Source organism: Hippocampus zosterae, chromosome 20, assembly GCF_025434085.1.
Source record: "Hippocampus zosterae strain Florida chromosome 20, ASM2543408v3, whole genome shotgun sequence".
Lineage (NCBI taxonomy): Eukaryota > Metazoa > Chordata > Actinopteri > Syngnathiformes > Syngnathidae > Hippocampus > Hippocampus zosterae.
The window spans coordinates 6,124,401-6,152,201 of record NC_067470.1 but is presented as its reverse complement, the minus strand read 5'-3'; the positions used below and the strand labels follow the sequence as shown (position 1 = coordinate 6,152,201).

The window sequence follows — 27,801 nt, the reverse complement described above, 5'->3', positions numbered from 1 at the left end:
TGAACACCGCTGATTGTTTATTATAAGGCGGCTGGTGAGAATCTTCTGAGTTTGTAAGCGTTTCTTGAATTACAAGGGGCCACTCATTGCCCTCTAGTGGCCATGACGAGGATCTATGAAAACAGTCCATCATCAACAAAAAGGGCCACGCGCTTTTGAATAGAACCACGTTGAAAACGCTTCGTTTTTGATTGCTACATAAAAATATATACATTTGAAATCAGGAATAACTCACATGTTGCATTGCGGAGCCTTAAAACCGAATTCCCGTTGTATTGTGTGCAACTGGGGGAAACCCTGCTATTGTGCGGCTGTGGAAAGTCATCCTCTTGTCACAGCGTGTGCAAGCGACCTCAAACGCTGTCACTTGTGTTTTGTTATGTTCGTTGTTGCACACAATTTGAACGTGTGTGTGTGTGTGGGGGGGGGGGGCGCTCCTATGTCTGCTGAAGCCGCGCATGCGCACCGGGTGGGAAGCGCAATTGAAAACGAGCAGCTATGCCGCGCCAGGCAGAAACGATTCCGGAGGCTTTGAACAACAGCCGAGATAGCGGAGGACTGCTCCGGGGACGGCTGCACCGCGAGGCGGCTGGCGGTCGTTAAATGCTTCTCGTCCCCCACCACCCTCCACATGAGGTTAAGCGAAACTCCTCCTGAGAACGCAGTGTGGGCTGTTGACCGTACTCGCTGCTTGTCCTCCACCATCCCTTCAGCGATGCATCAACAATGTTGCCGCTCGCCGTCTGAGGATTGATGACTCCCACCTCCGGCTTGTTTGTGGGGACTGCGAGTCAAACTTGAAGCGAGAGACAAAGAGCGACAATCAGCGGCGCTCACTATGGTTTTATTGACTGTGCGCAGAAGGAGATGTGTGCGGAGCTGCTGGATGGGGACGATATGCCTTCAGTTCTTGCTGTGGATTTTATGTGCCGTGAACGGAGAGGAGCAGCCGTTCAGCGTGGAGGTAAGAAACGGGACATCATCACCTGGTGTCAAAAGAAAAATATAGTCTTGTCAAAAAGGATCATGTCAACAACGCCGTGCTTATTCCCCTCCGCCCCCCCATGGTCCAAATCGGGAACTTTTGTCTGTCCTGACGTCGAACAAACACGCTTCATTGTGTTTGTTTCAACAATGGGCTCGTTGTGCGAGAGCTCATCCTATTTTTTTTGCACTTCTGAGTTGAGTAATTGCCATTTATTGTCGACCAAAAATGATCTTACCGTTACTCAGTCCTAAATTATAAGTCCTAAATTATTTTTTTTTTTAAATAGAATAGCAACATGTAGTCTTTATCCACAATCCATATCCCGGCGTAATGATTATTCAAAGTAGAAATTGATATTCAACTCAACTGAACGGTGGGAATTCACGGTGGGAATCTCAAATGACATTTAATACGATTGTCATAACAGGCTTTGAGCGGCATAGTGATGACATCAGAGCAACCCAAATGCATGATGCCTCGTAAGTGCTCTCATCTTTCATTGACACCTCAAGTGTGTTGCCTTCCTGTCCACTATTTCAGATGTCGAGGGATGCAAAAATCCAACATTTGCAAACGGACCAGCGTCGGAGGCACGCGGTTAACGAGTGATTTGTATGTCTGCCTCACAGTTGTGGGTTAAGATCGTGCGTGGATTGTTTTAGGTGCCCCATCATCCTAATTGAAGTCTCTACTGCAGTGGTTCTTAACCTTGGTACCGAACCCAACCGGTTCAGATGCACATCCCTTCATTAGTGAAGAAAAAAAACCCCAAGTATGATTTTTTTTTTTTTTTTTTTTTACAAATTGGTCGGTTTCCAACAATATCTGAGGACCGTTCAAAAGTGGCAGTCAGAGGAAGGACACAAATGAATTTACAAGTTGTTGAATATACCTTAGAACACAAGTAAAGACACCATCAAGAGGCAAGCGATGGCACAACCGTGACATTCGCAAGAGCTGGCCAGTACTCCCAAATCGCTGAAAAACATCACAAAACTGGTCCAAATGCACTTGAAAGGAGTTTTGTCAGAGTTCATATGGCGTGACTCCTCGTGACTCTCTTCAAGTCAATGATGAGCTCATTCAGAAAGAATTGACTTGCTTCTGACAATTTTGGATTTTGTTCTTTGAAAAAAATTTACTTGAGCGGAAATGATTTATTTTTCCTCTCCCATTCACCTCTCATCACGATATATCCTCAGTCATCGTTCAAGGTGTTTCTCAGCTGCTGTCTTAAAAGATGCAAAGTGTGCCGGGGTGGATAAATCACATTGCGCGTGCTAAATGAGTCTTTGTGCATCGACACCCCCCCCCCCCCCGCCCCCCCCCCCCCCCCCAGCATTTTCTCTGTTTGCGTGGCGTTATTGCTCGTTTTGGGATGTACCAGCCAAACCCGGTCATCTTCAGGAAGAGCTTTGCCCCTCACTTGTCTCACGGCAGAAGGCCCCATTGCATTGCTGCAATCAGAAAGCCTTTTCCGGCCACAAAGAGGATGACTGACCGATGCTTCTGGAAAGCTCTCGGAGTATAATTTGGCTGTAACCGTGCTCTCCCTCTAGTCAAAGACACTCCTATATTGTTGTAAAATAGTCTTCGCAATTGCATTTGTTTGTTATTGAGATGTCAGATTTAAATCTTACCTAATTCTGACATGTTTTTTTTTTTTTTGTCAGTGCCGTGTGTCATTTGGCTTGTGTAAAAGCAGATTATGTCGCCACTGGGGTGTCTACGTCAGTCTGTTGTCCACGTATGTCTCGCCTCGAGACGTATACAACACCTGTGTAGATTCATAGCGTGAGTCCGACACACAGATCAACTCATTGTTGGTTGTGGTGTTTCTCTTCCATTTGCGGCTGAACGGAGTACGACGCTCATCCTTTTTGCAGAGGCTTTGAAAATATAGATCATATTTCAATCTTGGTTTTAGTTCAAATCCTGAAGAAGACCCCAGAAGAATACGCTCCTTCCCGAAAGGCGCTAACCACTGATCAGTATGTTGGATCAGACTGTGACATTTGTGGGTGACATTTTTGTGACATTTTGTCCTAATGGGGCCACTGAGGTAAGCAGGCCATGCATTAAGTATTGTGGTTGTGTCCTTGTCCAGATGCGTATTGGCTCACAAGAATGTGATTATGTACCCTTTTAAAATTCGGAGTGCCCGCAGTGCATCACATGGCAAATCTCAGCTTGTAGTTTTGTCCAACTTCCGTTTGCGCTTCGGAATGGATTTCGGGAGGAACGGAGCAGTTAGATTCCGTGTTTACGTGTGGGTTTGCGGTCACTGGTGTGGGCAGGAAGGCTGCGGTTTCCTTGACAACCCTGGCACACTCGCCAGTGGTTGTTGGTGTGATGAATAATTTAGAGTGGTCAGATCTGGCACGCTCTGCGAGTGGACCGTGGCGAAGTTCCAATGCCTCACCTGTACCAAGAGCCCACTTACCTCCTTGTATCTGTAAATATTGCAGTTGGCACCGTTGCATGGGTAGCTACCCGTTTTACCTAGCAACAGATGTTTAACCAGCTCAAAGCGGCCTCATCTGCATTTTACACGTGTGAAGGGACCACGCTCAATTAAGGCTTTCCCACCCAAGTGAACTCTTGGCCTGTGTGTCCATTCTTTTTCCTCTTTCAAAGTCACTTTCATCCTCCCATCTTTTCAGTGAAGTTCATCTGTCATGTCTGGAGCTCACACGCACATGTGGGCTGAAGCAAAACATGACTTGCTGTCCCCGTGACCCGAGGGACCAGACTCATGTCAGCTAATCTGTCGGCAGTGGCAGCATCAACAGTCGCCACATGCTCCGAATGTGCTGCCATGCCAGCCGGGCTCCCTGACGTACACCTCATCCATAATGGAGTAATTCCGTCGCCTTACGCATTGGCCTTTTGATGGCACCCAACGGTCGTGATTAGGCCACCTTCTGCTTGTCCGCTGCGGTCTGAGCTTAAGAGGGGGAGAGTTGGCCTGGGGTTCACATCAGCTCCCTCTCTTTGTCAAGCTCGTGGGAGGGGCTAGAATGGCGAGTGATCATTGACGAAAGGAGGCTGTCGAGCTGGGGTTGACTTTCAAGGATCCTCAAATCGCCACGGAAAGTGAATCGATAACAGGGGAAATCGTTAAACACAATAGGAGAAACTAATGAAGGAAACGGATGGTGATAAAGGTGGAAAGACGCAAAGCAACCTTGGACTCGATGAAGCCGGATAGCTTTGGAATTGACGTCTGATTCTTCACAAAAGTTATGCCACGACTAACCGACTGGCAGACAGCCAAAGCAGCCCCATAAAGTTATTTTGTGGAGGCGTTGACTTTCTCTCGACTTGCATTTTCACGTTCACCATTTGCCGATGTGCTATTAAAGCCGCATTTCCGCGGGTTAACTCGACACTACCCGAACAAGCCTTTGCTGCTACTGCAAAGTACCTTCACTACAACCAGCATTTTACTACAAAGAATATCGACATTAAAATACCGTATCGCATTTGTTTTGCCGGCGTGGGATTTCATATTCTTCCATTTGCCGTTGTGCAGTAGTACACATGCTGACTTTCCTGCTGTCATTGTGGGATAGATTTCCCCTCGCCCATCTACAATTTGGCTAAAAGTGACACGATTGCCAAAGTTAACTGGGATAAACTCCAGCACTCATCGAAACACTGAACAGGGTTGAAAATTTTGGAATAATTTTTTTATTTAAAAAATGGCATAAGAAAAAGAGCCTTGTGTGTGTGTGTTTTTTTTTTTTATGTACCATGCCTTTTTTCTGATCATCACACTGAGTCAGTGGTCAGGGGCAAAGCCAAATGTGGCAAAGAGGAGACGCCAAGGAAGAACAGATGATTACAGGACATGAAAAGGGAGAGTATGCATTAGAAGTAAAAAAAAAAAATATAGCAGTAGAGACGAGAGTGATGTTACAAAATGAGATCTGAGAGCACTGCGAACAATTTTGGATATTCTTTGAGATGCCGTCGAGCTATGTGAAAGCTCTCAGTGCTTTTGGAACACGCAAATAAATTGGAGGACAAATTGGTCTTGAAATGACCCCTTTCTCTTTAATGCACAAATGACCAAAACTCCTTTTGGAATAGAAGAATTGTCCTCATCAAAAAGTGATACTTTTTGCCGTTTTCATGTGACTTGTGCCGTTTAAATGAAACCATTTTCTGTCTTATGATGTGACACAAAGCAGATGTTACTGTTTATGCAGTCATGACCTCACATTTACTCCGCTGAGTGACGGTTTGACCTTCACTGGATACTGCTTTCATACTGCCCAGTCCACGCATTCATGCCTGTTTGGGAAATGTCATCGTTTATGCAGCACACTCCACATACCTGTAAACGGCCTAACGATACTCTAGTATATGGTAGAATAATACTGACGTTTTGCTAGCGAGCTCAGCAGCCTGAAGGCTAATTGGGGGAAGCTTGCTGCCAGGCAGTTTTATGAGCCTTTGGATTCCCAGTCTCACTTGTACACATTGCAAATGCGTACAATGCATTGGTTCTTTTTATTGGTAGGTTTTATTTGTGTCACAAAAATGCAGACGTCGGCTGTTCTGTTTACCGTTTTGATGATGAGGGATACAGAGCGTCTTGGACGAGCCAAATCCCAAAAGCTCTTCAGTGGGAAAGCCCGACCGACACCCCCCCCCCACCCCCTCCCAAGATCTGAGCAGTGATTCCCTTTGGCAGGATTTTATAGCGACACCGCGAGCTCTATTGTGGCAATTTCTTTTCCTGACAAGCCAAACGACACGATAAAAGACTCCATTCTGCTCTCTACACCTGACATACATTCTATTTTCCTCCTGCCGATTTCCCTTTCATGAGGAACATTTCTTCCAAAACTGCTAACTCGTCTGCGCTTTTCGGATCTTATAACAATGAGATGTGGAACAGAAACTCAACACTTATTTATTCATAAAGGTCACTGAACTCTTCGTTTGAAATGTTTCCAAGCTATGGCACGAGTCCACAGTAAATGATGATGACAGTTAACTTAATCTGTTCATTAGAAAGTCTTGGACAAATCTTCCAATCATTGTTTACAATGAGCACAATTCTTCAATGTTCACCGAAAGCAAAGACAACAACTTGATTGTTCAAGGCATTCTGTTTTTGCTCCACACGCATGATAACAATTCTTTGATCTTACTGTCCGCACAGGAATGAATAAGACTATTACTCAAATACCAACCTATAAAAGAACCCCCCCCCCCCCCAAAAAAAAAAACCCTTCACCAGTGTCTCACTCTCTCTACCCTCCCTAATTTGTGTTTCTTTGTCCGTAGACATGGCTCCAAAGGTATGGCTACCTCCCTCCTGCAGACCCCAGAATGTCAGTGCTACGTTCTTCCCGAGTCATGCAGTCCGCTATCGCTGCCATGCAGCGCCGCTACGGCCTCAATGTTACAGGAACTCTGGACAGCACCACCATCGAGTGAGTTACATATGCTTAGCAAATTCTGTGTGTGTGGGAGTGGGAGGGTGACAAAGGTTGGAACATTTCCTGGTCAATTCCCAGAAATGTTCTGGTCAGTTTCCATGGGACCTTAAACATGGGAATTTTCTGAGAGCATTACTGTATTATCATTGTATATACTTAAAAAAAAAACATTTTGGTGGTGGCCGTGTCAGTAAATTTGTCGGTCATTCATCACTCTCCAGCAGGTGAAGTGCCACATTATAAACTGGATGAACATCCGATTGACAGTAAAAGCCTATGCTGTACTTTTTAGTAGTTTACTAACATCTACAAAAAAAAAAAAACTCCTTGCAACAAAACACTGTCTGGAAAAAGATACATAAACACAATCACGTGTATCGTTAGAAATTCAAGTGCTGGTAAATCTTTTGAACGTTGTCATCGATCCCTGACACATTGTAAGAAGACTTTTTACGTAGAACGTAACTAAAACGGTGTTGGCTGACATTTGTCCCCAGCGACGCGAAATGCCATCCGTGCTACCAAACGGCAATGAGCTCAATTTGGTCGCTGAACTGTAAATGTGGTAATGTGTCCGCCAGCCGAGTGACTGCTATCTAAGCGGTGGACTGAAACCGGGTGAAATGTGACCAGCTAACGGTGTGCCTGTTTTTCTATTTCCTCATTGCTTCTCTCCGTGCAGCAGTAACACAATAAGGTGAGGTGCCCTTTGAGCGTAATGTGTCTTTTGATTACGATATAACGCCTACTAGGGAAATGTGTGAATTGAGAAAGACGTGCATGTTGTGTTTAGCCCTCCGAATAAAAAGCTTTTTGTGTCGTGTATTCATGCATGTTGTACTTATTATTTGTCTAATCTCCGTATTTTTTTTTTTTGAGGCGGGGGGCTGGATAGATACAGCTCCGTAAAACGTCTGCCACATCATCATTGAGAATGTTGCCAGTTATAACAACACCGCTCGACTGTCTCTTGCAGGTGGATGAAAAAGCCCAGATGTGGCGTTCCGGACCAGATAGCAGGCGTCTCAAAATTCAACGTCAGGAAACGGCGGTACGCCCTCACGGGGCAAAAGTGGCAACACAAGCATATCACGTACAGGTGAGTGCCTCCGACATGTCGCAATGCAAAAATTCCCTTGCGCATTCTTGCCCGTAGCACAAAAGAACGTCTGATTGGAGCGGATCATGATGCGAACGTCTGTCACGGCAAAGAAGGTGGGAAACGTGCTGGTCATCATAAATTCTGTGTCGCTTTCAGCCGAGATTGAAGTTTGTAATGTGTAAAATCGCTTCTATCTGTCATGTGGCTTGCTCTCTGACTTTACGGCTCATGGGACGATCCTTAAATGCTCTCTTTTTGTCTACTTTGGCGTGGCGAATATGAAATTAGACACACAGCTGTTTTGGGACTTAAGCTAATACCACGCAAACAGGGATGTTTTCACACAGGACTGGGAGTGGAGAACCTGAGTAAAGCCTCGGATTTTAAAAAATGGCTGTCATTTACTGTCGTTTAAGATCAGATGTGAGCATCGAGAAGGACAAATTTGAAAAAAACTGCAGTACAGTAAGATGCCTGGGAGGCACATGGCCAGGCTCAGTATAGGTCGGTGTTATGCGGAGATGAGAGGGAAGAAGGAAGTAAAGAGAACCGGTAGCAGAACGAAATGAGTTGCAAGGAGAGGAGAGGAACCCCCAGTGGAAAGTTGGGGATAGATTGTGGTTACGTAATGGGATCGAAGGATTTTGGGAGTGCATTTGCTCTTGTGCGCATATTGGTGAAGAGGTCTACATGGTGGTGGGCTTGACTTTATGCTGCAAGGGGACTTGTGGATGCGGTGAATTGCATTTCGACTTCTCCCGGCAGTGGGAAATGCTTTGCCACCGAGCAGGACAGTCGCGTCGTCTCGCATAAAGTTATCATAACCAGGCTCGCATGCTAATAAGGCCATAAAAGAAAGGTGACACATTAAATAATAGACAACTGAATATTGTGCAGTGAATATTATTTTTTATTTTTTTCTTGCTATTGGGCTGCTGATGACGAAACCCGGAAATACGCTTTTCTGCAACTGAATCTTTCATGTCTTTCCATCTGTCTCAATCTGGATTCCAGCTTTGGTCACGGTCTCGTCACCCCCTTAAAATTTCCATCTTTCGTTTTGAAATTTGTTAGATAGTCATTAATAAACAAAGCTGGGGTTTGAGAAAGCATAATTAATGCAAAGCAGCCCAGTGTGTGCTCGCTGCCACATAGCCGCATAGAGTCAGTGCTGTTGGGAGGCCCTAATTTAGCTTTGGCATCCCGACTGTTTTCCCCGCATGCAAGTACTATCATAGCGCATGGGATGCATCCAGAGTAATTATCACCTCACACCATGCAGTTCAATATTTGATATGGCCTGAGAAGGACTTGCATTCTTCCATTTGTCAACGAGCAGCTGCTCGTGTCTTAGAAATGGCTCGAAATGAGGCGCATGTGTGGCTTTGCAATCGGCCGAGCCAACTTTGGTTCTTCATTAAGTTGTGGGTCAAAACTGTCCGTCGCAATAAAAAACAGAGCAGGACGAGGACATCTATTTGTCCAGAATACTTGGAGCCTTTTCCTTCCATTTTAATTTTAGTGGCCCCCATTGTTTCCGTATTGGCAAGGGTTCCTCCCTCGTCTTTATCATGTCCTGGCTCTTCAGTCGGTCCCGCTGTGACGCTTCCTGAAATGGCATCGATCAAGCCGAAAGACTCTGCTCGCGCAACAAGCAGCATTTAGTGTCATTGTTTTCCCCATCAAGCTTGATATGTGGTACTTACAGTGGTTTCTGTAAAATAGTCACGGACGATTTGGAATGTCATCACAAAGACAAGACGATGACTTGAGTGATGGGTGATTTCAAGAAACTTACAGCTCATGCACCCTGAATGGAATCCATTCAATATGTGTCATGTCCAGAACACGATGGTCTCCGCTGTTGATTTCCATTTGATACTTTCCATATATTTTCTGCCCGCTTGCATTGTAAATCGCCGTCTGTTTTTGATTATACTGTATTGTATTCTACTATTTCTCGCTCTACGGTAATCTTTACCCATACTGCTACTCTCAAAATATAAACAAAAAGTCATGTTCATAGTACAACAGCGGGCGGACATCTCTTCTCATAAGCTGCTGGCAACAAACCCAAAAGTGAAACCAAATTTGAATACCGTGACAAATATTTTCAGAGCATAGCGAGCAGAGAGGTTTTCCTTCCATGACTAACCAGACTCGGGCTTTCAGAAGGCAGTGGGCTGTTGATAAGCTTTAATTAGAAAGTCGATTTGCGAAGTCGAAAATTGTCCAATCCTCCCCACACCTGCAACGTATTAGAGCTGGCAGGATGGAATTGGGCACCCTCGTTCACAAATCGTGCAGTGGACTGTGGAAAGCAAGCCTCAATAAACATAAATGGCAGAATCGTATTTTTGACTTTGTATTATTGTAGCGTGGGCACTCTGTGTACTTCAATCATTCAGCCGAGGGTTGAAGTTGACCACGTTTACCAATTCATGGCAAGAATACTCCAGAAAAAAAAGCTAAATAAATGCATCCTTAATTTTGGCTGGCTTTTCAACATTTTGCCTTCATGAGATACATGCTGGGCGGTGTGGTGGGCGAGTGGTCAGTACCTCCACTTCAGAGTTCGGAGGTTGCGGATTTTGAATCCAGGCTACGGCTTCCCTGAATGCGGTTCTCTCCATATACAACAACTTCAACAAAGTCTACAGAGAAAGTGCCCAAAATACAATAGAAAGACTCCAATGTCACATTTTATGGTGCGGATTCAGCAAAAGTTGAGGTTATAAAAACATAAAAGGAAGCTAATGGAGAGAGCGAGAAAGACGGATAGCGACGACGAACAGACAACCGTTTCCTATTCAATGTTGCCAAAGTGAATTTGTGTGTGTGTGTATTACACAAACCCACTTTAACACACATGTAAAGAATGCTGTTATTTCCCCTCTCGAGGGCATCCGAGTAGCTTGAAATATGTGGATACTGCAAACTCCTTCACCACCATAACCTTCCATCGGAAATTGGGAATGCGTTCGGTGTGAATAGTTGGTTGGTGACAAGTCGAGGGTGTACCTCGCCTCTTGCCCAAAGGCTCCAGCGCAACCCGTGACGATGCATAAGCTGCATATGACGATGCTTTAAAAACCTCGTTTAACGCCCCCATTTTGCGTTGTATCCATACAGCATAAAGAACGTGACACCCAAAGTCGGCGCCGAGGAGACCCACGATGCTATCCGACGAGCCTTTGATGTTTGGCAAAGCGTGACGCCGCTGCGCTTCGAAGCTGTGCCGTACAGTGAACTGGAACGAACCAAGAAAGACGTGGACATCACAATCATCTTTGCCTCAGGTTTCCACGGCGACAGCTCACCCTTTGACGGCGAAGGTGGCTTCCTAGCCCATGCCTACTTCCCAGGGCCAGGAATTGGAGGAGACACGCACTTTGACTCGGATGAGCCGTGGACACTGGGCAACCCCAACCATGATGGTAAGTCTTGCTTTGGGCTTCTTATGGTGTGAGCCATCTGGAGGTATGCGTGTGTCAGTCAATCGGTGGAAAGCAGGGGTCCTCCAAAGGCGCAGGCTCCTCCTTGGGCGATCAAAGGGCTTTCTTAATCTTTGTTTACAGTCGATATGAACAGGTATGATTGAGAAAGTCATGAATCAAAACAATGACACAGACGACGGAGCCGCAGAATGCCCAAGTCAAATTCAATTTACATTAAAAAAAATCAATAAATTAAAATAATATTGGCTATAAAATTGGGAATTTCTCCATTGTGAGACTAATAAAGGATCTTCTTCTAATAATAATAATGTGTGACTAGAAGGCATCAGAGGTAAGAGGTAGGAAGGATAATTCAGAATGGCACAATTTCTCAAGACAAATATTCTAGCTTCATGAGCTCACCAAAGAGACATGCTGTGAGGGAGAGCCGGAGCAAGCCCCATAGCAAAAAGTAAAGACAATTTCCAGAGGAAATGGCTGAGAATTGAAAACAGGAGATGAGTTGAGCCGCAATGCGATTGAAGAAGCGGCGACGTTTCTGTTTAAAACAGGATTCTGGAAGCCGCGTAACCTGCAGGCTCAGGTGTCGCTGGCTAGATTTCAACAATCCATGCGTGCACTTTGATGGAATTAGCTCGCTAAGCTTGAGTATCGCAACGGCAGACAACGGCCCAAAAGTGATTCGACTGTTTGCTGTTTACTTTCCTGAAGGGCAGTAGGCGGTATACCAGGAAATGGACAGAAATAATCTTTTAGCTTTGTTTTTACACACACACACACGCACACACACACGTGCACACGCGCACACTGGCTAATGAGTTGCTGTCCAGTAAGCTGCCAGTCTGTCATAGCTAATCCCTCGCACCGTTGACGAGAAGGACCAGTTGGCGCTGTGCTTGTTGGCACCAGAGGACTGTGGATGTAACTTTTGTTATTGTTTTGGATGACGAGGCCACCAGTGAAAATCAGAGAATTAATCCTCGGTCTGCTGAGAGATAAACGCATACATGCATGCATGCGACTCAAGTGCGCGCACTGCTATTCCGTCTTGGACGTCTACACGTGACGTTACGCCTGAACCTTTACCCGGCAACACAGACACGTGTGAACAGATGGCTCAAACATAACATCCAGCGACGAACCCTCTGCTACATGATGTAGTATGTAAATATTCGTATACTCCAAGCTGATGCCAAAGTCAAAATGCCATTTTGACTTTCAGTCTCACAGAAACAATTGCGTTGTTGCACCAATGGGGCAAAATCAACCACGAACACAGCTCATACAGTTTGATGCAAAGACAATCAGACTCACTCGAGAGTGACTCATAACTCCCACTATGTGCTCAAAGACCTCCATAAATTTCTGTTAGAAAAAAAAAACATCCCATAGCGCCGCACTTGAATAGGTGAACACACAGGAAATAAGACATTTTTGCTGTTCTGCAGAGGTGACGACCTGGAGTAATGGCCGGCCCGTACGCTGATGAATGACAAGTGCTCACCTCTGCTATACAGTGTTGCCGTCACATATAGGTGTTCTGTGTGTGTGTTTTATTTTATTATATTAGATTTTTTTTGTGTGTGTGAAAATGTCTCTGTGGCTTATACGGTCTTATCCAATTACGAATGTCACAACCTGTAGCTTTGCATTCACAACACTTGGAAGGAAAATAATGTCAGGAAAGGAAGCAGAAATGTTACCACGTGTTTCTGCCCACCAGGCTCTTACTCGAAATAGACAGCCACCTACTGACAGCAGCATCAACTTCCACATGGGCGGTGGGGCTCACATGCAGAGTGCACCGGAGGGGGTGTCCTTCTCTCACGAGTCAGTCATATGTCCTTATAAGATCATACCCATAATTCTTAACAAACAAATGAATTAGTGCTGTGTTAGTGGTTGCCTTTTTTCTCAGGAATTCGTTATAGACGGATATGACTCATCCAATCAGATTGATTCTTCCAGATCTTCCCGCATTTTTCCTCATTGCTATTATATATTCACATTCGCATCAATAATGAAGGCACAAGTACATTATTCACTGAGATCTCGGTTGGGCGATTTGAGACCCTTGATTTTGGGCACTATTATTGCAAAGCCCTCGTACGACCCTACGGATGAACTACTGCCGTCATCTTGTATGAGATATTATTTGATGATTCGTTCATTTATTGTTGATTTCAATTGCATTCCGTTTTGTGAAGCATTTCTAAGTTGCTTTCAATTTACGACTGGGGCAGAGTGATTCTTTTTCTATTCACGACACCAGCAACCTAATTCCCGATGATTTGCAAAGCATCTGTGTGTCCATTCTCCTTCCCTGGCGTCGACAGGGTTTTCACAAACAAATGCGATGCTTTTGGGTTTCCAAGGGCACCTCTGCAAAACACCCTTGCTTGGAAATGTATTATTAATGATAAATGATCACAATAAATATGTACACCAATACCCTGTCTTGCTCACAGGTGCTGCGCTGAGATAAACATGACAAGAATAAAGGATGTCCTTTCCTCGGCAGCATTAATTCCATGCTCTGTGCTGGTTTATTTACCTCAAGTCCGCGAGAGCCGCTCATATCCGAGTCCTTTGGCAAGATTCCAAATTCTGAATTTCGCTCAGTTGCAGTTTCTGGTAATAGATAATGACCCCCACGGCAGATTACGCGCGCTACGTTGCTATGTTGGAGTTCAGTTCTCAAAAGTTGGTCAATAGTCCATTCAATGACAATTTTATATCTATCTGCATGTGCACACGTTTGCATTTCTCTTGCACCCAATGTTTCCCCCCCCCCCCCCCCCCGTCTTTCAGTAACGGTTACAATTCCATCTTTAAACTTGCTTTTGTGCTTAAAAATTCTCTCACCAATTTTCCATTGTGAAAGCCATCCATCCATTTCCTATCGTGTAAAACCGGCCATTAAAATCCTGCACCCCTCACCCCACCCACTGCGTTTACACCTGTTGCCAACGGCGCACGCAATCTGTTCAAATGAGTTAGCACACAATTTAGCGCCCGCCATTTGGGATCTTCGTAAATTAGGCCCACAGTGTTTGTTTCCATCAAGAAGCTATTGTATAGCTTCACTATCCTGCGGGGCACAACTTTTTAATGACACAAAACAACACGGGAATGCAATTACCCGCCTTTGGTTCTTATAGAGTTGTTTCCAAGACCAATTCTAAACCCAAATTGTCAGTCACTTCGGGGAATTGTTGAAGCATAACACCGGGAAACAATTTAGCACCCACACCTCACCGCACCTAACTTTGGGCTTTGTGTTCGATAAACTGACATTTCTCCACATGGAAGACGCAATTGCGATTCCCTCAAACACTTTCAGTTACATGAAGGGCGATCTTATATATTACCTATGAGAGCAAAAAGGTCTTGCTATGTGGTTGCAGATATGCGGCGCGACACCAAAAATCATTGAGGAGACTGTCTGCGCTTATTTACAACCGAGGATTACAGGCTGACCATCTTAATTGCTGACTTGGTCAGGCTGCATCGCCGCGGCCCCGCTATCTAATTTGGAGACCCGTGGGTGTTTATCTTGTCCGTGTTTATGTCAGGACCTTGTATTACCACGTCAGCAGATGGGCTGCGGCATGTGTAGGGACCTCGTAAATTACGGCAAAAGAGCAAGCAGAGGATTCACAACCTGTTGACTTTCCTGCAACCACTGGGAGGGAAGACGGAACATTTTGCCTGCTCATCAGTCTATTCATGAACTCCCCATCGTTGTTGCCTATTCTGCTTTTTTTTGGTTTGTTTTTACTTCAAACATATCCAAAGACTTTTAAGTGCAGCCATGGTATGGATGTCTTTGCATTATTCATAAAATGCTCCGCTGGGAGCTGCTTCTGCTTCTACGATGATAATTCTGTCTATTTTTTTGTTTGTTTAGACTTATCTATGACAGTAAAGCCCCAACATTAAAAAAAATAAAATAAACGGAGTAATTGATGCCACTTGTAAAAAATGTTTACAAATGTCTACATTAATAGTCAAAACCGTATCCCGTAATGTACCACAAAACTATGATCAATAGCACTTTAATATCATTTCAAACTCATCCTTCAAAATAATTAGCTGACAGAGCTTTTCAATCGCCACTCATCTGTGAATTTGTGAATCGCAAACCATGAATAGACGTGGTTCACTTCAGCCTTTTTGGGTTTTTTTTTTTAATGTCGCTGAAAGGGTTTTTTTTTCTTGTTGCCTTATTTCTTCCTTTCACACAACCCTCTTTTTCTCCATCCGTCTCATACCTGTCTTGTATCCTTACCGTTGGCGAGGCTGGAACCAAGTCGCCTTTGCTTTGTTTATGTCTCAACGCAAAGCCAACGGGACATCACTGTCTTGCGCGGCGTGAATTAAAGGGGACACCACTCACCTCTAATGCCCCCGACAGGCCAAAGAGTTGAGGGTTGAGAATGAGGCATTGGAAAAATCTCATTTACGGTTCATCTTGTAGTTATCCAAGTAGGAGGACTAAATGGTGGTATAAGCAAACTATATAAGTTGCTTATGTTGTCTCCAGGATGGAAATGGTGGACTTGCTCTCCTCTCATCTGATTAAGTGTTACAATTGACTTTTGATTGCCTAGCAATACACTGAAAAAAAACATGTATTCTATAAGAAATCAAACATTTCCATGACACTAATAATCTTTTATTTGTTTCTCTTCTGGTTTGCAGGTAAAAATTTGGGATGAGGATTATTGTAACGGCATTTGTCGTGCGTCAGAGTAAGCATCATGTGAAAGGGCCTTCAGAATTGTCTTTGGCTGCTGAGCAGTGTAGCATTTCCAGCAAAGCTAATTCTAAAATCATTGAGCCATTTTGCTTTCTTCTTTCTCTCCTTTTCTCTCCCCGTCTCTCTTTATTTGCTTTAAACTTAATCCCTGGACACTTGTTCCGTGTTACAAGCTTGAATAAAAATTTCCTCTGATCTCGCCGTAAAAATCTCAACTTTTAAAAGCCACGACTTTGTTTGAAAGAATGCCAAGGCTTTTTAGTGAATCATTTTAGAGAATGCAGGCAGCGTTGGGCGTGACATTCATCTTACAAAGAGGCTGCTGACATTTCGATCACCGCAATCAGTCTGTGACTCTCTAAATAGGATTTGTCAGTGATGGTCTGCTTTGTACAGTAAATTCTTGAACATGATACGCTTCTTTAGCTGCTAAGCGTGACCTTCAATAAATAAGACTGAAATAACAACAACAAATATAGAGTTTGCTGTTAGACTACGAGACCGAATCAGTTGCTCTAAGACGTTTGGATCACACAATGTCTGATTTCTCTGTCCCGCTTTTCTCCATTAAATTTTCAGGGAATGATTTGTTCCTGGTGGCAGTGCACGAGCTGGGCCACGCACTTGGGCTGGAACACTCCAACGACCCCACAGCGATCATGGCTCCTTTCTATCAATACATGGACACTGAGAACTTCAAACTGCCCGTGGACGATCTGCTGGGCATCCAAAAGATTTATGGTGAGGCTGCTTCTTTGATAGTGGCACTTTTGTCCTCTCTTAAAGCTGGTGTAACTTTAGGGTGGCCGTATCAAGTCGGAACATAAAATGTACAGGAACTTTGATGAAAAGCGCCAGCAGAGTCCTCATTTTTATACGATCGTACATTTTCTGAATACGGTACTCTTTTGAACCCCTCCCCATCAGATCTAAGTCACCCTGTTGATTGACAGGTGATGTATTTGGGGTGGGAAACCCTTAAATGACACATTTGACAGTTTTTTGTCATCTCGTCCTCAGTTTCTCATCCGAGTTGGAGGGAAGTAACAGTTGAGACTGTAAGCCAGTTACACTCCAACGCGATGACAGCGGGCTGTCACACGAATGGATGCACTCACTCTCTTTCTTTCTTGCTCTCTCTCTCGCTCTTAAACACACACACACGCACACACCCGTTACCTACCATCTGTTTACATGACTTGGGTATGTACCTTTGGGAGTGACAAACCTGGGCAAGGGATCAAATCTCTCTTCATGCCTCTTGTGTTTTACTCCTCTACCTCCACCTCTCTCTTATACTCAGAGTTGAAGGGCAGGACAAATGGCAGCAGCTCCTCTCACGAATAACCCTTCTCTGTTCTCACAGAAATTGACCCCCCCCCCCACCCCCCAGCCCCCCCAACACTCAGTAACACTCAGTGTTGAATCTAAATACGGTTGGTGGTGCGACCTTCAGAGTTTAGATCAATGGGAAGTTGAGACGGAGTCGGAAAATTGGTCAAACAAAAGTAATGAGGCATGGGGAGTCGGGAGAAATTGCCCAAAATTGCCTTTTGTGAAATTGCATTGGGGTTACTGGAATCAGATTTGGCTGCGATTGGCTGGCGAACAGTCCAGGTTGTACTCTGCACTCACCCAGTCCTCTGTTTTTAAGCTCCAGCAACTCAGCCGTGACTCTAATGAGGCTTAGTGATATAGAAAGTGTCTAATGGATGGATAGTTCAATCAGATTCTGGTCAATGAGCCTGCCATGCATGTTTTTGGAATATGGGAGGAATCCGGAATACCCAGAGAAAACCCACGCAGGTTCGAGGAGGCCATGCAAAGTCCACACAGGAAGGCCAGGGCTAGAATCAAACGCCACACCTGTGCACTGTGAGGCGGACGTGCTAACCGGTCGTCCGCCGTGCCGGGTTACGCCTGCCACCTAATCCAGTGTTAGCGTGGGCTCAATAATGATGAAGAATACATTTTAATATCATGTTGGACTTATGAAGCCAATGTCATTTGGCAGCGAACATATCGAGGAGCAGACTACAGTACATGTTCATAGCAAATGTAATTAAGACTTAAGCGCTTTTGTCACACACGGCGTTGAGATAACAAATTGTGGCCTCTGGCTTGGCGCTCATTTCCATCTTCCACCCACCAAGTGAGCAGTACAAAAGCCTTGTCACCCAAAAATGTCACCGCTCCCCTCAACCAGCCAATGACTATATTTATGTTACAGCCAACAAAAATAGTTGCGTATAAGACATCTTGGAGTCATGTCTGATTCAATTTGCAAAACGAGCCCTTCAGCCTCTTTCCACACGACGAGGGTTTCTGTTGATTTCTGTTTGACTGCCATGAGCGACGTGTATTCATGCGTTCGTCTCGCTCAACAGTACCGTCTTATCTTGATCGCGAGAAAATACACCTCGAGACTTGCCTTTTGGCATATGTTGCTAAAACCAAGCTTAGACTGACAGCATTTTTTGTTGTTGTTGTTGTTCTTCGGGGAAACAAAACAAAACCGACTCAGTTGCCTCGGGGTATACTTAATCACATGAGTGAAAATTTGCTTTCTGGTGTATTCTTCCCTTGTGGTTTTGTTTATGATACGAATACACGGCGGACCAAAAAAATTCCATCTCGTATTTAGCTCCATGCAATTTTTACCTTGTCTTGGCGCAGTGATGTTGCCTGTTTATGGCTTGGAGCCGTCCAGCTGACCGTCATCTCCTCCCCCTTGCTTACATAACTGTAGAGCGCTTTGCCGCCACTAATCTGGGATGTGTTTCACAGGATTGAATTCAGTCAGTGAAAGGAATCCCTCTCATGAAGAAAAAAAACTCAATCATCAGTTCTGTGGACTGCAAGATGACATGCATGGCAGGCTGATTGAACACTCTAAATTGTCCCTAGGTGTGAGTGTGAATGGTTGTTCGTCTCTGTGTGCCCTGTGATTGGCTGGTAACCGATTCAGGGTGTCCCCCGCCTACTGCCGGAGACAGCTGGGATAGGCTCCAGCACCCCCCGCGACCCTAGTGAGGATCAAGCGGTTCGGAAAATAGATGGATGGATGGATGGATGGATATATATATATATATATATATATATTTTTTTTTTTCGGTCGCTCATTCCAATTTGAATCGTCTGATGTGTCTCACATTCACTTGAAAGCTTGACGGTAACTTTATCGGCAATTTCTCATGGTTCAGTGGACGGAAGGGGATATTTCTAGTTCTCTTTGCTTCTGCCATATTAATAATATCGTCAAGGGCCACTTCTTTTGAAGCCGGGTCAACGTCATCTCCTCTTCTTCACATTCACAGGGAATGTTATCTCTGCACCATCATGTGATCAATTATTTACGCTTGCAACCCACTCACGGGCCTCCTTTCTACCGCTCTCTTTGTACTCTGCGGATTTCTGTACTTCAGTCGACTCATGTTATTCATGAATATTAAGTGCAAGTGTGAGAGATAGCGAGAGGAATGTGCACACTGTGCCTGCTCTTGTTGCGTTCGGGTTTTCCCAGCGTCATTTATTTTTTTATTTTTTTTGCCGTTTAGGAGAAGCAGTCGTCGTGAACAGTTTTGCACACGTGCCGCATCTCATCTTTTTGTTGACATTTACACCATTGCGGTCAAATAAAAATCTCCTGACGATTTGACTTTCTTATTTTCTGTAGGGCCTCCTGACAAGCTCCCACAGCCCACCAAGCCTTTGCCAACGGTGCCGCCCGCTCGCTCCAACCCGCCGTCGGATCCGCGCAAACCGGACCGGCAGACCAGACCTCCGAGGCTGCCTCCCGGTGACAGACCGTCCCATCCCAATTCTAAGCCCAACATCTGCGATGGAAGTTTCAACACCTTGGCAATACTAAGGAGAGAGATGTTTGTGTTTAAGGTAAACAAGAGTGACTTTTGATTTGAACCTCGGGTTAGTTTTTATGCCCCCTCTTGCATTGCACAATACTGACCCGGTTGTACTTGAGTCGAAGACATGCTAACAGCAACAACGGAGGAGAACAAGGGTCTCCCGTATTCACTTAGGATATTGTCATGTGGCCAATTACATTTCTGCACCTCATCCACATCGTGATGATTTTGCTCACCCGAAAAAAACCCCCAAATCCAAATTCGTATCATTTAAACCTCTAATGCCAACGTAAACAAGATATTGGACTTGGATCCAATTGACAAAGCACTTGACAAAATTGACACTTTTGACGAGATCCCCATCTTAGTCGAAAGGAGCACTTGCGTGCGCTCAAGAGAAAAAAACACCCGTCCCCAAATGCATCCTTTTCCCTTGGCCGAAGCTGGTGAGCACAAGACGGCAGCGCCGAGCAGCAAAACCTTGGGGGGCAGCACACAAAGCAGCCCTGTGTTCTGCACACAGAGGATAAAGCGCGCCTCTCATGCTTTATGTGTGACTGTTTTTTTTGAGGGGTGGTTATAAATAGTATTAACGGGTTCAATAAGAGTCTTGTGGCGTTGAGGGGAGAAGAGAAGACGTTGTTTTCCCCATCTCCCTCCTCACCCCGCCGCATTTTTTTTATGCCCCAAAGATCAATCCGTTTTTGAAGCTAGAGGATATTACATTGGCTGAATGCACACAGGCGGTCCGAAGTGATCGTCTTCATACGCTGTTTTATCAATTCCGAGAGCAGCAGCTGCTTGCTTTGATTGGGTGATGAGAATCGCGGGACTTGATGATGATTTCGGGAAAGAAAACCCGAGTGAATGTGATGGAACAAAAAAAAAACACATTGGTTTCTGCAAATGGTACTTCTGCTCACGAGAGGATTTTTAATTCATGTGCTCATGAGACAGTATTGGGATTTTACCAAAATGAGACAATCGCTATTTTCTTAATTGTTCCAAATGTACTCTGACTTCAGCTTTGAGTGAACAATCCTCCACTAACAAACTGGCCGATGAAATGTTTTCCGGCTTTCTTGACTGAGCCTCCTTTTCCTAGTGGGAGTATAGAATGTTTGGGTGGGGAAAAGCCCACCCAAACATTTTTTTTCTCTCTGTTCTGAAGTTAAACGGATTGAGAATGGTTCAGATTTCAGAGTTAAATCTGTTTTCGCTTATTTTTCTGTTCCTTACATAAAAGAAAATGCGAAGCGGTTGCCATGTCGACTGTGGGGGGTTAAAGCGACTGAAGCGAAGCAACTGAGAAGGTTAGGGAGAAAGGGGAGGAGTGTCCAGACCGGTGCAGTGCAGAATCCAAGGAAACAATTGGATTACATGCTGAGAGAAAAAGAGGAGCAGAGACACTTGGTTTCATCAGCTATCGACAGAGCCGTGATTGTGTGTGTGTGTGTGTGTGTGTGTGTGTGTGTGTGTGTGTGTGTGTGTGTTCATCCACCTCCAAATCTCTTTTTGTCCCCAATGTACGTATCATGTGTGCAGAAGATGTGATGGAGTGTTTTCTGCCAAAGGGTGGGACTTCTCAAGCGAGTCCAAATGGCTTTCGGAGCGACGTCTCTCTCTCTCTCTCTCTCTCCCCCCGGCTCTCGATTTGGCATCATGTTTCCAATCCCTCATCAAAAACACACACATTCCTTTCCTTGAGGACATTTGAGATGTTGAAATTCCAAACACACCCGACATGCACATGCGACATGTGACTCGATGCCCCCGCACCACTCCTCCCGCCATACGTTTGTCAACTTCGTTGCAACAGATGCGCTCGCTCTCCAGGAAATCTCAGAATGCATGTGAAGGATCCAAAGTGGACTTTGATGTTGCAAGTGAAACAATCAGGCCTAATACAAAACCCCTCACGGAACATCAGATCGAATTTTTTTATTTTTTATGTGGAAATGAAGTTGCCCCCCCCCCCCCCAAAAAAAGAAAAATTCAAGCAAAAGAGCATAACTTTCTGCTTTTTGTCTTTTAGGACCACTGGTTTTGGCGAGTAAGAGATAACGCAGTGATGCCTGGGTACCCCATGCTCATCAGTGTTTTCTGGAGGGGGCTGCCACCTAAAATTGATGCGGTCTATGAGAACAGTGAGGGCAAGTTTGTTTTCTTCAAAGGTAAGGCAGTTTTTTTTTTGTTTGGTTTCTCGACTACCACCACTGTTTTCATCTCTAGCGTGTGTGTGTCTTGTTTACGTCAAGGGCCCATGTTGTCCAAACGGAGTTTTCATATGACTTTGGGGAGATTTTGGTCTTTGGAACTTCATGGCGGTCCATATGTGTCTCTTAAAAAAAAAAAAAAACCCTTGTCTGCTTTTTTTTTGTATTCACATTTCTATTTTCAAAATCCAACAATTGCTGGAAGCGCACACTTCTTAGGCAGTGTGCGCCAAAAGCGCGTGTGCCTTTTCTCCACCCCGCTATCTTCCCTGACTGGCTAATGCCAGGATTGCTACGTTTACTCTAATGCGTGGTCTTGATTCACTTGAAACACACAAGTGATTTCCCAGGAGTCCTTCTTCCGCTGAGGAAAAGCTCATCCAGACTGCCAAATGCAACACCGCGATTTGACAAAAATTGAAAATGAACTTGTGTCGTGAAGTCTTGAATGTGCACCATCGCAACGATTCGGCCTTTATTCTATTCTTCTGCTGCTTACGTCTGGTCTTGAACTGGCAAAACCTTTTGGGTGCGGGGGGTAGTGAATTTAATCTCAGGGTGTGGTGTGTTGTTTTTTTTATTTGTGTCAGGGTCAGAGGAAGTGTGACATGGATGGAGTGGGTCTTTGTCAGGGAAGGAGGTTAAATGGATTTCCTCTCCGCAAAGAGGCCACCGCTGCTCTCTCTGTGTCTCGCAAATACCACTCGTTCATTTATTCTTTTGGGGTTGTAATCATTGCGGCCAACATTTTATCGCGGATAGTCATCCGGTATACTACAAGTAAGATACAAAATACGTCATTGGTTAATTCCTCCCGCTACCGCGATCAATTTTGTATCCAATTTTCCCTGACGCACTCCACCCGCTCCCACTTCCTCTTGTTCAACCCGCCGCCTCAACGAGTGACGAAGAAAAGCACTTCCTGGGGTCGCGTTGCCAGGAGTGTGCAGTTTCATCTAATTACTCCCCAGGAAGGAGAGTTCACAACAGAGAGAAGAGGGTCAAAATGAGGGGAATGGAAAATTGAACAGAAAACGAGTCCATAAGTGTATGCAAGAGGAATGGACAGATGCTGCTGTCGGATTATTTCTTTGTTTTTCGTTTAGAATGTGCTACTGATTTTATTTTGGGGCATATTAGCAAATAGTTCAAACAAAAAAGCAAAGTAATGAACTGAGAGTTATTTCTTTCATCAATTTGCTTTATAACAAACTCGTCTATACTGTATGAGAACATATGGCACATAATTGAGCTTTTCGCAGCGGATTCTCATTCATGTTGTCGTTATTACGACTCTGAACACATCTAGGATGTTTATTTCTTAATGTTTTTTTTTTTAAATGTCCTCACACTTTTTTTTTTTAACCAGCAATTCCCATAGTATCTCAAAGCAAGGGCAGGAAGAACTTTCGATTTTAAATGAGGGAAACATGGAATACACGAGGGCAACAGGTTGACTGCTTGGTATTTACGCCAAAGCTTGTGCTCGCTGTCCTTGTAAATTTGCCCTCCTGCTGTATCGCACCTGGCGGGTAAACCCGCACATTTACTTGTCCCTCATTATGTTTCTTCTTTTATTTTTTATTTTTTTTCTTTTGCAGGGAAGCAATTCTGGGTGTTTAAGGACACGGTGTTGCAGGCCGGATACCCGAAGGACATCACCCAGTATGGCCACGGCATGCCGGCTCAGAGCATAGAGACGGCCGTGTGGTGGGAGGATGTGGCGAAGACCTACTTCTTCAAAGGCGACAGGTGACCAGTCCCCGTGAACGCCTTTGAAATATGGAGAAAAACATTTTTATGCTGTGCGTGTGTGTCAACGGTTGTGCAGCTTGAATTTCAGTTTGGACATTTTCTGGGTAGTATGCTCGTTGCAGCCGCTACGTTCCGCTTCCTTCATGCTACTTTAATGAAGAGTGGTGGGTCTACTGGTGAGATGAAAGGTTGTTTTTCGACGAGTGTGTGTGTGTGTGAATGATTCAAGCCTTGAGCAGAAGGTACCATCTGTTGTCGTCAGCTGTGAAATGTGACCGTCAACGCACATTTCGTTCATTTCTTCCTCTTTTTGCTCCTTTTCAGGTACTGGCGCTACAACGAGGAAATGAGGACCATGGACCCCGGCTATCCCAAACCCATCACCGTGTGGAGAGGTGTGCCTGAATCGCCGCAGGGGGCCTTTGTGGATAAAGCCAACGGTAGGATTTGTCCTCGCCGGCACTCCAATTGTGACAGCAGCCGTGACTGTTGCCGTGCCAGCTCGTATTGATTTCAGCTGGTCACCGCAGGCAGCAAATCGGGGCCGTATGAATTTGACATTTGACCCCGTTATTTTTACATCGCTCTACATGGTGTTGTTACGGGTGTCCTCGCATTTGACAAGAAGAAACTTTTATTGCAGGGGCATGCAAAGCAAGTATTGAGAATATTGCTCGTGGCATATAAAAATAGGTCACCTACTCAAGATTTTTTTTTTTTATCCCCCGAATTCATTTGTTCGCCAATCTGGGCCGCTTTGCTCAGTTGGAGCAGGAGGAACAAGGCCACCACTGGGATCTTTCAATTTTAGCCCGATGGCCCGAATCACGTACGGGGGAGGTGATGCATAACTTTCAAAGTGTTCACCTGGCGAGGTGCTGGATTGTGAAAATCTTTCCTCGTCGAGCTTATCCCGCCAGGTGGGCTCGGGCCCTGATTTGGCAAGCACCTTGGTCGGAAAAAGCGGGGCAGGTGGTGCCGAACGCTCGGGCCATCTGTCCTGTGGGTCGGCCGCCAGATCCGTGGCCCAAAATTTCCGCCGCCGAGGCCGGGAGGAGCGCGAGCGCGAAGGGGTGGGCGGCGCCGCTGATTGAGACCCACACTCATCACGTGCACCGTAGGTTCGCTTTTTTGAGAAACGGTGTCAGCCGTCCACCATTTTTACGAAATCTGGCGTCCAATCTCGCTTCATTCTCTTGGCATTTCGAGTATTTCAGTGCTCATATTCCCCGAAAACAGCAGGCATGAATAATGAACAGCAAGTCAAGCTGTCACATGCCGGGGAAGAGCCCAGTTTTACATGACACATTTTCAGGGACGTCCTGGAGTCACCCTAAAAATACATAAAAATGAATTCCATCGGGCATCAAAACCTCCCCATCGCTCATTTGGACCAAAGCTGATATGGCATTAAAACAATTTTCAAATGTGCGCTCTAATGCATATCCTCTATGTGCGGTGTCCACAGGAAAAAAAAAAATGTCCCTTTTATCTTCACTCAACATTTGCATCGCTGTCTTTACAAATAATCCCACAGAGGGGCAAGTGTTTCCAAGTGAATTCTTCCTCCAGGGGGATGGAATCAAAGATGAACACTGACTCGTTGTGACGTTGTTTGCGTGACACCCAGGACAATTGCCCACTCATTCTTGGAAAAAAAATAAACCCATAAAAAGCTTGTTCTGGGTGACATTTATCGTGCTTGGGTGTGATATTAGCTTTGGGGTTTGACTGTTTTTTATTTTTTTAAATGAGCTTTTTTAATTAATCTCCCGAGACAATCCTGCTTAACTACGCTGCTGACAAGTGCACTGTGGCTCAGCTGCCAAATCACACACAGTTCACTATTTGGTGAAATTTTACTTGAATTCTTTTTCAATACTGAGAAAATAGTGCAGGACAAATTTGGACACATTTGTCACATGGCTTAAAAACTCATGACTGCTGTGAATTTCACATCAGGAAATCGTTTCTCTGCCGACTGAAAGAAACGCGCACGGCGTGTCTCCTGCATGTTCGTTGGCCTTGGGTGAATACATTTCATGAGGTCCGAGGTTAGAATCTCAGTTCGGGCTTTGTTCTGGGAAGTGCACGTTTTGAGATTGTCTCATGACCATCCGGCGTTCACGTTTGTGCGGGAAGGTGTGCGTATGCGGCGGAAAAACTTTTGACACGTGTGGCTCTTCTCGCCGCCTCAGGTTTCACCTACTTCTACAAGGGGAAGGAGTACTGGAAGTTCAATAACCAGTTCCTCAGAGTGGAGCCGGGCTACCCGCGTTCCATCCTCAAAGACTTCATGGGCTGCGACTTGATGGCGGCGGACCCGGGGCGCCCGCCCGCCGGCGACGGCAACACGGACGTGGTCATCGAGCTGGACAACGAGGCCAACACGGTGAAAGCGGTCGCCATCGTCATCCCGTGCGTGCTGGCACTGTGCCTGCTGGTGCTGGTCTATACGGTCGTGCAGTTCAAGAGGAAGGGTACGCCGCGCCACATACTTTACTGCAAACGCTCCATGCAGGAATGGGTTTGAAACGTGAAAGGAAGAGACGGCACGCTATCACTTGAAGGACGACGCGGACGTTTGAAGCCGCGTCCTCTTTTGTCGGGCGATCGGAACCACCAATGGGGCCTGACGATTGGCCCGTATTGACCTTCAAGGCATGACCTTCGGGACAAGATGATTGCTGAATCAGCCTTTATCACCAACGAGGGGAGCAGAGGGACACTTTGCGGGGGAATGTTTCCTCTAAAATGACCTTCAGAAAGTTAGGAGAAAAAAACTAAACAAAACAACAACAACAACTTGAGGTCCGTTTTCTTTTGTATCTCTTTTGCCGGACTGCTCTTAATCACAATCAGGGGGAGGACTTTCAGCGGGACACACTCTTCCCACAGGCAAGTCATTGTCATCTGTCATATCAGGTGTTAAGACGTCCCCCCCCTAAAAAAAAAAAAAACAAATCTGTGCCCCCCCCAACCAAAAGATAATCACACTTCTTTTTGTTTTAGTTTTCCAATTTTTTTTTTTGATTATTTAAGGAGGTTGGCACTGTTCCCTTTAAAATATTCCCGAGGAAGAGACCAAACTAAACCAAATAAAATCTCTCCAAAGAGGATCACTTATCCTTCTTTTTTTTTTTTTGTTGTATTTTTATTTGAATTTTTGGGGGGGATATTCATTAATTTCATCATCAATTGATCCGTCCTCCGGATCCATGCAGCGATTAATAGTGGGAGCTCTGACTGTTGTGGCAGTCTGTTTGAGACACAGGGGCCAAAAGATTTTGCAATATTTTAACTCGCCTTAATTCTACTTAATATTTCTTGTGCTTGGTTTTACTCTGCTGTTGTGTTGTTTTTTCTTTGTTTTGTTTTTTCTATACTGCTCTTTGGTTTTTGTTTATTTTGTATGAGAAGCAGCTTTAAAAGCTTCTTGTAATTTGGTATTTCTGGATTTTATTACATGACCCAGAATGCTCAGCACTGGCTTGCTGAGCCCTTCTGGGCAAAGAAGAGTCGGCTTGTAATGTTATTCTATGGAGGAGGTTCCAGGAGTAAAGCCACTATTTTGTCTTTTACATTTGTTGCTGTTAAAGTTTTATTTCCCTGCGGCAGATTTATCGTGTCTTGAACATCTTTGGATTTGTTGGTTATGTATTTCTTTTATTGCCTGATGTCTTAATGACCTTTTTAAATATCAGTCTCTGTGGTTTTTGTGAATGGATTTTTTTTTTTAAGAAATCCTGTCTACTGCCTTTTTTTTTTTGCGAACTCTTACACATCCCAGAATACTGTTTTCATTCTGTCCGAGGACCCGAAAAGTCAAGCTCAGTGCCTGTGTCAGCATGCACGCAAGGTTTTACAACCGCACCTCTGCTCAACGTGGCTTTTTTTTTCCTTAAAAGCTCGGGGGGCCTTTTTTTAACCTTAGTTTATAATGCCGAACTCCCACCCGAAAGGTACACCCGCCATCAAATAGGTACATCTGAGAAAATATCGGACAGTCTATCCAGTTGGTCTCATCGGCAGATCAACTTTTTAACGTCCTCTCTGAATGTCGTTTTTCATCAGAGCAGTCTTCTTTTCTTGTTGAAAGAAATGAATCATCTCACATTTGTTTTTCGTGTAAGACGTCGGGACAATGAAGAAAAAATTTCCCGACACAATGAATAAATCGATCAATACATGATGAGAA

The 27,801-nt window shown here is 44.9% G+C and overlaps 1 protein-coding gene across 2 annotated transcripts; it reads left to right on the top strand.

Moving 5' to 3' along the window:
- The first annotated feature begins 443 nt into the window (after window positions 1-443).
- Window positions 444-27,801, top strand: LOC127593033 (matrix metalloproteinase-16-like). 2 transcript variants are annotated; one of them, XM_052054214.1, is made up of 11 exons: window positions 444-964; window positions 6,290-6,438; window positions 7,127-7,141; window positions 7,421-7,543; window positions 10,679-10,983; window positions 16,346-16,507; window positions 19,443-19,660; window positions 21,668-21,806; window positions 23,450-23,600; window positions 23,928-24,043; window positions 25,802-27,801. In XM_052054214.1, the coding sequence occupies exons 1-11, from the start codon at window positions 839-841 to the stop codon at window positions 26,134-26,136; spliced, it is 1,839 nt and encodes a 612-aa protein (XP_051910174.1). In that variant the 5' UTR covers window positions 444-838; the 3' UTR covers window positions 26,137-27,801. The 2 variants fall into 2 exon arrangements, with proteins under 2 accessions (XP_051910174.1, XP_051910175.1); XM_052054215.1 differs by lacking the exon at window positions 7,127-7,141 and having other exon boundaries at window positions 445-964.

Excerpts from the sequence above, each read along its gene's own strand:
- LOC127593033 (XM_052054214.1), top strand. The coding sequence starts at position 839 with ATGGTTTTATTGACTGTGCGCAGAAGGAGATGTGTGCGGAGCTGCTGG. Across the intron at positions 19,661-21,667 it reads GAGAGATGTTTGTGTTTAAG|GACCACTGGTTTTGGCGAGT; the intron begins GTAAACAAGAGT and ends TTTGTCTTTTAG. Across the intron at positions 23,601-23,927 it reads TACTTCTTCAAAGGCGACAG|GTACTGGCGCTACAACGAGG; the intron begins GTGACCAGTCCC and ends GCTCCTTTTCAG.